General features: G+C 38.4%; 1 protein-coding gene across 1 annotated transcript in view; it reads right to left on the bottom strand.

Annotated features, from left to right (window-relative positions):
* Nucleotides 1–472: 472 nt before the first annotated feature.
* The window catches only part of cryl1 (crystallin, lambda 1), a 42,154-nt gene continuing 31,420 nt past the window's right edge, over nt 473–11,206 (bottom strand). The window contains exons 7-9 of the mRNA XM_041807209.1: nt 10,931–11,039; nt 2,536–2,642; nt 473–1,158 (exon numbers count right to left, since the gene is read on the bottom strand). Of these exons, the coding sequence (XP_041663143.1) occupies nt 1,054–1,158; nt 2,536–2,642; nt 10,931–11,039 (321 nt within the window). The 3' untranslated portion in view covers nt 473–1,053. The remainder of the gene's footprint in view (nt 1,159–2,535; nt 2,643–10,930; nt 11,040–11,206) is intronic.

The raw sequence follows: 11,206 nt of genomic DNA, 5'->3' as shown, positions 1-11,206 counted from the left end.
AGCAGTTTAGCATAGAAGAATGGAGTTAAAATTGCAGCCCCCAGATTGCAGAAAAAGTGCATCTGCTAAATACTGTACTCTACTTGTAGATATCTGTTTTCACTTTGACATTAAAGAGGTCCTTTTTAGTCAAAAAAGCCAATTTATATTGACCATGATAGATTTATAAAATCAATAAAAGGGTAAAACATCCAGGGGGATGAATATCTTTTATAGGCTCCGTATAAACACATTTGTGTTTTGTCTTTGGCGCTCCTTTCAACTTTAGATACAGGATGGCTGTGCATGTATGATCAAGTGGCATCACTGTGAAATCAAATCTACTACATGAGCAAAGCAGAAATGCCACTCTGTTTCACTTGTGATAAGTTTTCTGTCTTTAAATCCTGAGACTCGTGACCTGAATCAGAAATCATTCAACACAGCACACATCTTTGATTTGTTTTGCAGAAAGGATAAGAAAAAAATTCAGTCAGAAACTCTTAATTTATGATTTTAAAGTTTTATATTCTGTAATGTTTAAAATCAAACATTTAATTATGTGAATATAAAAATTATACAAACATAATCATGTAGTAATAACAAGCTTGGGGGTTTCTTAGAATTGGTAGACCATTCCCAGAGAATCATTTCGCAGTGTGCTGTAACTACACAGAATACTGCCTCTAAATAAAGATACAAACACATTTATCTAATTTTTAGTTAAATTGGAGGAAAAAGTTTGAATTTGAGACCATTCCTTGGATGTCCAGTCCTTGAACTAGCCATAAAAGGCGCTGTAAGAACAGAAACATGGCTCCTTGTTGAGAAAATACCATATTTTAAGCCACATCAAGCTATCATTTGTATTGCTTAGAAAGCACATATACCCTTTTAGACAATTTATCAACCTAATGTCAAAGTTTTTGTTCAAGATTTTAAGCTGATTTACAATTTTGAAACTAAGAGATAAAAAATCTCAAGCAAAGGCCATGATCATACAAAATAATTTCGACTGATACTGAGTTAAAGGTCTAATTCAGAGTTTTTTGTGGCTTTCGATCCTGTTTTTCCTCAGTGATCCTTCTTCAGCTTGGACAGAGCCATCAGGAGCTGGTCTCTCCTCTCGATCCTGGCTGATAAATGCTGCCGGTCATTTGGAATCAGCTCACATATCTCCTGTGGGCAGCAGGGAAGGAAACATGTAAAAAAGGGAGGAAAGAAAAGAGAGTTTTCTCGTGACATGATTACAAAGTAACAGCCTTATTGTAGTTCCTCATAAAATGTGTGCGCTGCCCTTGTCTAACTTGTCCTTTTAAATGTCAATTTGTTTGTACAATAAGAGCTTTATAAGACCTGAATATGTCAAATTCTTTCCATGTGTTCACATACTTGGCCAATATAACTCATTCTGAAAAGCAGCAATTAAAGAGAATATAGGCAATGGTTTAAGGAAATATGCACCATTATTTATCAACTGGTTAATCTCTGTTTCTGGAAACTTCTTCTTTCAACTCATGCCTACTTGGAAATGCTTTTTGGTTGCTAACCAACACTTTGCTGCTGCTTTTTTAAAATTTATTGTTGGGCTATCATGCCTTTAGCAGATAGAATAGTGAATAGTGTCTAAAACTGAGGAGAGAGAAAGTGGGGAATGGCATTAGCTTGTCCTGTTTTGGTTTAAAGAGGGATAAAAGTTATGCACAAATGTAGGGCATGTCTGACATGACTTCAAGCCACCTTTATCTGTTTCTAGGCTGGATGAAAGTCTGTTTAAAACAGTGATTTCAATGTGCCACCACAGATTGGCTTCCAAAGACAGCTTCAGAGAGCAAATTGGTGATATCACTCAGGCTTCTTCCAGTACTTTCTACAGTCTATAGATATGCCCTTTAAAGTTTTACATTTTCAAATGGTGCTTTGTGACTGTGGTGCACTGGCTCTAGCTGTCTTGACTCTACTTTGTCTTGCTGACTGACATGAACGACATGCCTCTTATTCAGTTGAGTGTTTATTTTAGACCTAAAAGTTGATATGGAGGGTTTTTTCATTGCTTCAAAAATTACTTCTAGATAAGAATTGATGTTATTGTAGAGTATGAATCGGGATGTTGCAAAAAAAAACCTGGATTGTGTGTTTACAAAGAAGATATTCAAAGGCAATAAGGATGAGAGTTATAACTTCAAACCTGCATACTCGTTTCTAAGTTAGGGGAACAACACCAGAAAACAAGATCAACTGCTGATGTTGTCTTAAGCTAGATGACCTTAAACTATTTATTGCAGCGGCTCAGAGTTTCCTCATATAATGACCTTCTGTAGCTAACAGTTTAACAGCCTGTGATAGCATGTGACTGCACACTAAGGAGAGAGCTATTTATCTCCAGTTGAGGGGAGACTCCTGACTTTTAAGCTTGTGGAAAAAGAGACACACCATTCATCATAGTGTTTAGCCTTGATAAATAAATATATGATATCACAATTGACCAAAATAAAGGGTCATTTTGGGCTCTTACAGGTAATTTGAACTGTTTTATTTAGCTGTTGTCACACTTACTTTCGCAATGCTTTTGGATCCTGACCCACAGAAGTCTGGCACTGGTCCAAAGGAGTTCAGGACTCTTGTTATGCCCTCTCCATAACGTTTCATATAATCTTCCAAACCTGTGAGAAGAGAGAGAAATAATTAGCACAAATCTGACTGAGGCTGTTTCACACATCATGAAATATGCCTCAGAGGTTCAGACTTACAAAGCATGTCTGCTTTAGTCCAGGAAAACATGGTCATAATGCTTAGAGCAAAATTTCAGTGTTTGAAGATGGCTATAGGCAAACAGGTTTTTGTCACTAGAATTTTAAACATGTTTTTAAAGTAGTCTGCTTGTGTGTCAAGGCTAGAACAAGCAGCACAAGTCTTCATTTAAAGGTTCAGGTTGTAGAATTTTCACACTGATGTGACGAACCATATGTTACATTTATTATTAAGCTGATTACCTAGAATATTGCCAACAGAAATCCTAGCTTTTATAGTTCATGTTTGGCACAGTCGGCACCATGACAGATATGGAAATGTTGTTTATAGGCATGTCTTAGACTTCCACATAAGAAGTGTGAACTGTTTTTAAACCCAGTCTTGGTCTCATGTGTCAACTAACTTATCAGAGAACTACTGTGACAAAAGAGAAGCCAAAATGTGTTCACAGTTCAATTTTACTGTCCAACAAAGACATGATTCACTGAAATATGAACTCACATGTCAAAGACTTTGAAATAACTCTCAGGGTATTCTTTGTCTTAGTTTGATTTCTAGGCTCTTTCCACTTAGTTATTCTCTCATTAAACTCAATGATTTTTCTTTAATGATTTATTTGTAATGTAAGCAACAGCCACTTAGGCTGATGAATGATTTCTACGCTGTTTACACAAACTGTTAAATATTAATAAATGAGGGCTTGTGATATCCTCTACTTAATGAGCTGAAAAAAATGCTTCTGTCAGTGAAGTTTTGTTTGAGTTAGCTAGGGTTAGGTTATGTAGACCAAAAGTCTTTTCTTTTTTTAAGGATTAGTTTTGGAGCTTTTTTGCCTCTATTTCAATAGTGTAGCCGCAGAGCGACAGGAAACATGGGGAGAGAGAGTGGGAGAAGACAGGCTCCAAACAGAGCCAGGACCAGGAATGCATCCTGCAACCAGTGCATTGAGGACTGCAGCCTCTGTTTATAGTATCATGGGTGCCCACTTCACTAAACAAGATACACGTTATATACCCCATGTTTTTTGTAAAAATAAATAAATAAAATATACAATATCATAATTTTAAACTTTGATATGAATCCTGTTTGATACTAGCCCCATGTGCCTGTTTCTTATCCATTGTATGGATCTATGAAAACGTCTATCTGGGAAAACTCAAATGCAAACTGTTTGGGAAGGGAAGGATTTTTCAAAAGTTTTCGGAAGGTGATTGGGTGAATGTTCTGTCCGTCACATTCATGAACAGCCAATCAGAGTGACAGGACAAAATGAGGTAGTAGGCATGTGCAGCTCCAGTACTAGCTAGAGCTGTAAAAGGCTAGTACTGCCATAGTTTATGAAGAGTGGAGCTTGTTGGTGGCTAAAATTCAGGCTGGAACCAATTGGCAGATGCGCCAAAACATCTTCTCTGCCATGAGAAGCTTTTGGTGTGGCTCTTTGCTCTTGTTTTAATAAAGAAATGTGGTCCAGGTCTGATTCAACTCTGGGTAATCCAAGCTTATAGCATCCAATAGCCATTGTGCCAACTTAAACTACAACAACCTTCTCTTAACCCTTCAAACGTATACCAAAGCAGGTCGGCAGAAGAGCAAAAACCCATTTCCCATCGTGAAATGCCCCAAAAAGTCACCTATGTGGTGATGATCTTCATGAAACAAGCTTCAGAGAAGCTTCTGGTGTGCAGACTTGATTCTTCTGTTTTGCCTGTGACTTTTCTTGGTTCAGCACCCAGTACTTAACCCTTTGAGATGTGCTTGCTTTTTAACTTTTTCTGGACTATTACAAGCTGACAAAAGTATTGTGATTTTTTTTGCAGCAGCTATGCGAATGTTCTATCTTCAGTTACGGTCTAAGGGCCACACTAAACCCTACGTGTAAAGGATTCAAGTTCTATCTTCAGTTATGTTATTGTTTGGTTACGAAGAAGTGATGTAAGGTTCATCTTTACAGGAAGAGAGGAATATCCAAACTAACCAAAATATTATTTTCACCTCACAAGAGCAATAATTGAGATGATAATCTCTTGTGTCTGAACAGACTAACAGCTTAAAGTGACCTTCATGAACGACTGCTCATCCTTAAACAGAATTTGATGAGTAGATGACACCTAAGGGCCTATTTTTACACTAGCAGCACTTATAATAATACCAAACAGGTGTAGTTTAGCATTTTGAGCACTCAGCATCCTGAGTACAAAAGTGCCTTCAGCGTGAGCTGTTTTGTTGCTTAGCTCACAGTTCCTTCAGCTGAAATCAGTTACACTTTTGGAATGGAGCCATACCAATCAATGTCAGTACTCCATCACAGAACATGATCTCTTTACGTTGCCTTCACGTTTGGGCAGCACAGTGGCTCTGTGGTTTGTGTTATTACATCACGGCAAGAAAGTTACAGATGTGAATCCCTGTCGCACAGGACCTTTCTGTGTGGATTTGCATGTTCTCCCCTTGCATGATTTGGTACTCTCCGGGTAGTTTGGCTTCCTCCCACAGGGAGTCGGAACAGGGCTGCTTTTTATCTCTCCATGTGATTGACTGGTGGACTGTGCTTCCTGTCCAATGACTCCAGATGGATGGATGTTTTTTGGTGATATTTACAAACACCCCCCCATGGGAAGCTATTTTAAAGAGACCACATGGATGCAGAGGGAACCAGAAGTAAACTATCATAACCTTGCATTAAGTGCTGTTAAAAATGTTCTGAAGCTGAGATCATGGTGCGGCCAGAGAAAGCACCTATGTGAAAAACAGCAGTGAGGAAATGTTGAACAGTTTAAATCAATTCAATAATATGCCCCTGTTAGATGAAATCATCTCCACTCATGGAAAACAAAAGTGTGAGTTTCATCATTGATTTAAACGATGTGATGACAGAGAATGCTTCTGCACCTTCTCATCCTCAGAGTTATCCTACCTTTCTGAGCCAAACATGTTGACAGCCGTATCTTATGGAGGACTTCACAACTATTAGACTGAGGGTCAAAGAGTAAAGTCGTAACTTAAGCCTAATCTGGAACTATCTCAGCTGCAGCACCTTAAAGTAGAGCGTAAACCCCAATGTAAACAGATGTTACGTTCAAACTAAATTACATTTTAACTTATTCACAACTGCTGCAACCTAGTGCTGGGCTTTTGGCCTACTGAGTAAAAAATGATGCAACTAGTAGATCAATAAAAACATCCTCATGTGCTAAACTCTTGCAGATCAAACTGGTGAATGCCTCTTTTCAACTGGATGTAGAGAAATAACATTGAGCTAATCTATGTAGCACAACAGGTCTATTTAATATCAAAGCCTGGTAAAACCATGTCATAAAGAGGGCCCAGAGGTATGGTTTGTTTACACTCCCGTGATAAGAAACACTGGAACAGAGGACTCGATCTTTGGAGCATTACAGACCCACTGAGGAACCAGCTGAAAAAGAAAGCTGTTCACAGCAGCTCTTTAATTACCATAGGTTAGAAGGCGCTCAATTCAACTAGTCCTCTCAAACACATATGAATTTTCACACCAAGGATTTAAAATCCTGACACAATATTTCATCATCAAACTGAATTAATACATGTACTCTATACATAATTTTACTGTAAATGCTCTTATTTCAAGCACCTTTAACCAGGTCATGTTTTATCCTGAAGCTGAACTCTGACTGTTTACATGAATCTTAGTGGGACACACTATATATGACACAGCAGTGTGATAAGTGCCATCTATGTTCTACCAAACACAGACGTAGTGTGGGTGGAAGATACCAGTGTTATTCTGAGACATCTGTTCTCATTCTGACTAGTAAATCCTGTTTTGCTGCCATTTCCTTGTTTATGTAACATATTTTCATTGAATGGGCTTTTGCTGTTAGCTTTTGACATCTTCAACCACGAATCATTCCTCAAACTTAGACAATTTACAGTTTACTCTGAAATAAAAAGAAATATTAAACAGATTTTTAGCAGTAAAGCATCATGATAAGTTTAATTTTCAGAATGCTTACTGATATTTAACCCATTATTTACGGCATGACTTTTCATGGATACTGCACTGATTGAACAGAGGTAGCACTGCACAGACTGAAGCCTTTAGCCTTATAAGATGGCTATGGAAGGTTGGTAGCTTGCTACCTAAAGTCAGTTTAGCGTTACAGTTTTTAAACAGATTTTCAACAGTTGTCTGGTTTAGCCACCTTAAAAAAGGATCAAAATTATTTTTTATGGCATTAAAAAGTTTTCTTTCCCCAATTCCCCCCTTTCATTATATTTTCGTTCTCATGAAAATCCCTTAGCTAAACCTCTGTATGTTCTTAGACTGCAATCACTTCTTTGCTTACAAGTACAGTGTTTCCCATATGTAGACCTTACTCAAGCGAGTCACCCAGGTATATTTACAGCCACCCAAGTATGTTTGCCAATCATTTTTTTTTCTTTTCATTAGGAATCCATATTATTCATTTGTATGTTTTGCCAGTAAATCCATTGTTTGAGGAGAGATGACTTGTTAAAACTAAGTTTCTAATGCCACTGTTTAACTATTTTGCTGCAGCTGCCGTTTTGTCCTGTCTTCACTCAAGGATGATGGTTGCTATACTTCACCCCATCAACAGTAGAAAATTCACACATGCAGTTCCCCTGCAATGTTCACCTACAACCCCAATTCCAAAAAAGTTGGGACACTGTGTCAAACGTAAATGAAAACAAAAAGCTATGACTTGCTAGTCCCAAAAAACTCATAATTTATTCACAATAGAACATAAAGAACATATCAGATGTTTAAACAGACATTTCACTATTTCATGAAAAATATTAGCTCATTTTGAATCTGTTGGCAGCAACACATCTCAAAAAAGTAGGGACGGGGCGACAAAGACTGGAAAATTAATGAAAAGTAACTGAAGGAGCATTTTGCAACTAATTAGGTTAATCAGGAACAGGTCTGTAACATGGCTGGCAATAAAAGGAGCCTTTTAGTAAGGCAGCATAAATTCTCCAAAATTAAGATGTGTTGAGGTTTGACAATCTATAGAAAACTTCATCTAAATATTGTGGAAGAACTTTCAGAAAAGTTCATTTATCTTTATTCTATTCTTATTCAACAACTTTGGCTTCTGTTTGGACCAATGACATGACAAACAAAAATATACACAAAACTAACGTCTACAGAGAATGTAGTCAAAAAATTATTGATTGGATCACTTTGCATGTTTCCCTGTTTGGAAACTAGATCGTCTTGAGAAACAATCACATCTTTTTAAAAACCAATCTAACTGTAAGCTTTCAGATCCCCCTGTAAAACTACAAGCTACAGTTTCCAGCGGATTATTCCTTAACAAGGATAACAGTCTCCTGTACAGGTATAGTAGACAAAGTTGAGCCATTCAGACAGAGGAGAAAGACAGACAGAGAGCCTGAGTGCTCCTGTATCTGATTGGAATAATTTAAGGACAGGAAAATACACCAGGAGCAGACCTGAGCAATCTTTAGAGAACACGATAATACTACAGTTTCCTAAATAGAAAAAACAGCACATCAGGACTGTAACTACAGGTAGAGTTGGCACCTGGTCTGAAGGCTGAGATGTGGGCTCTGTGAGTTTTGGATTACTGGTGTGAGGGAGTGCATTCATCGCTTCCCATCAAAAGGCTGCTTTGTTCTGCCAAAGCGTCCCCTTTTCGCTGTGTGTACACAGTCAGGGTTACTCTCTGGGTTTCACACTCCCCTTTGATATTCTCCATCACCCTGAGGTTTCACTCTCTCTCTCTGACACACAGAAATGCCGTGGTATGGTACAGTATACACATGTGGAGCTTCAAGATTTGAGCTATGACCTGTGAACTATGCCACAATTTCATGATCGAGTTTTTTTAGAGAAAACCTTCAGTGATGCATAGTCATATCACCATAAATTTCAGTTCAATGAAAAAAATAACACTGATAGTTACAATAATAGCAATAACTTCATTTGTAAATCACTTTTAAAATGGTTTAACAAAGAGTAGTGACAATTTGGTATTGTTTGAATGTTGAGTTCACTTTTTTATTCAACACTGTAAATCACAAATACATATCACTACTTTACTAAGTTCTCCTTGACAGTTGGAAACGTTAGCTGACAGTTGTAACAGCCTTAAAAAGCTGCCTAGTAGGCAGCTAACCAAGGTTTAATCATGTAGGTGTTATGGTTTAACTAGAAAAGCACTCAGAGAGCGCAGACCTCCACCATTGGCCTATCTCCCAATAGTGAAGAGTTCTTTAAAAAATTCCTGCATCCGTCCCCATGTGCCCGCTATCATGGCATTCGTCAATTATTCCCTCCCTGGTGGGGTGGAAACACAGTGAGGCAAAGCAATGGCTTTGCTATGAGTGGACTGTCATGGCGGAAGCGTTGCCTGCTGGTGCCAACAGATGCACTGACAGTCTCACCCATGGTCTCACTGGACGACTGGAAGTCATTGCAGGGGGGAATATTCCTCTATTCCTCCCAGCTTTGTGAGTATTCTCGCTACAATTTGCTGTCTTTCTCTCTGTTATGCTTTGACTCATCTCCTGGACCGGGCGTGTGTATTTCAAACTCTATAAACTCCAAAACTTTGAATGGAAACAGCCAAAATGCTGCTAAGATTGAAGTTATTCATGTCCGCCATCTCCTGGTGTAAAGTGGTAACAGCGCAGAGCTCCACCATCAGCCCTATCTCACAATAGTACAGAATCCTTAAAAAATTTCCTGGATCCAGATGGTGATTCGGATCACTCCCAAAATCTAACCAGTTCTTCCTTATGCCATTTCTGACATTTCCTGAAAATTTCATCAAAATCTGTCCACAACTTTTTGAGTTATGTTGCTGACAAACAAACGAACAAACAAACAAATGAACAAACAAACAAATGAACAAACACATCCGATCACATAACCTCCTTGGCGGAGGTAATAAATGACCGTGCTAACTGGTGACTTTTCAAATGAAATTGTCAGCTGTCAACAGCAAAACACTGAACATTTTCCGTTATGCCAAAAATATGCTTAGCAGATATAAATCGATTTAAAAATGAAACAAAGTAGCTCTTTATATTTTCAACATACTATTAAGAAATCCATGGATGCATTCAATAGGCATCACTTGACATGGCCCCCCACTTCAGTGACAACAGCACTCATACAGTGGTAACACAAAATAACTACTCTACTTCTCTACTATGTACAGCTTCCACTAAACAATTAAGTTTTTATACTTTGACAAGTATTTGGCCACACCAACACTGGTGTAATAGCAGTGTAAAAGCCGTTCTGTGGAGTGACAAATTACACTTCTCTGTTTGGCAGTTAGATGGGTGAGTCTGGGTTTGTTGGATGCCAGGAGAACATTACCTGCCTGACTGCATTGTGCCAACTGTTGGGTTTGGCAGAGGAGGGATAATGGTACGGGGCTGTTATTCAGGTTTTCAGCTAGGCCCCTTATCTCCAGTGTAGGCTAATCTTAATGTTCAGCATACCGAGACATTTTGGATGACAATGCTATGCTCCCAACTTTGTGGCAAACATTTGGGAAAGGCCATTTTCTATTCCAACATGACTGTGACTCAGTGCACACAGTAAGAACTACAAAGACATGGTTTGACGAGTTCCATGTGTAAGAAATTGACTGGCCCACACAGAGCCTGACCTCAACCCCACTGAGCACCTTTTGGATGAACTGACCAGAGACTGCAAGCCAGGCCTTCTCGCCCAACATCAGTGCCTGACCTTATAAATGCTGTACAGAATAAATGGGCACAAATTTCCACTGAACACCACAAAATCTTGTGGAAAACCTTCCAAGAGAAGTGGCGGCTGCTAAAGCGACAAAATGTAGGCCATATTAAAGTACATGTATTTAAATACAGTGTCATCACAGTCGCTGTTGGTGGAATGGCCAGGTGTTCGAATACTCTTGTCCATATAGAGTATCTTGACAATTCAGTGTATAGAATCTTATTTATCTAAATCAGAGAACGTTATAAAAGTCAAAATACTCTTTGTAGATTTGAGTGGTAATGTACTGTACCTGTGCCTTTAAGACTGTGTGTCTTTACTATTTTCTACCTAACAGTTTGTATCTGAGTGTTTCTGACCATTGTTGCTTGCCTGCATCTCAAGTAGTTTCTCAAAACATAGGCTTTAAGAGGTATGAAGAGGGACTTTTTTGTTTAAAGAGTCAAAAAGGAACATTACCTTCTGGTGCATTGAGGTGAATTGTTTCCATGGGGCCTATGAAGGCATAACGCATTCCTAGCCCCTCTGACATCACTAGGTCGATATCCTTTACAGAGATAATGCCATCCTGTCAGAGTAAGAAAAAAAACAGATTAAAGCAGCAAATTCCCATTGTTTTGAAATAATACCCCTTTAGAAATACACAAGCCACTTGTTAAAAGTAGAAAAACATCTATGGATGGCAGCTTTCTTCATCTTTTAGTACCATTTAAAGAAAAAGTAGGCCAACCCAGA

Source organism: Cheilinus undulatus, linkage group 15 (assembly GCF_018320785.1).
Source record: "Cheilinus undulatus linkage group 15, ASM1832078v1, whole genome shotgun sequence".
In the NCBI taxonomy this organism is placed as follows: domain Eukaryota; kingdom Metazoa; phylum Chordata; class Actinopteri; order Labriformes; family Labridae; genus Cheilinus; species Cheilinus undulatus.
Note: the sequence above shows the minus strand (reverse complement) of the source record. Positions and strands in the feature narration are given on the sequence as shown.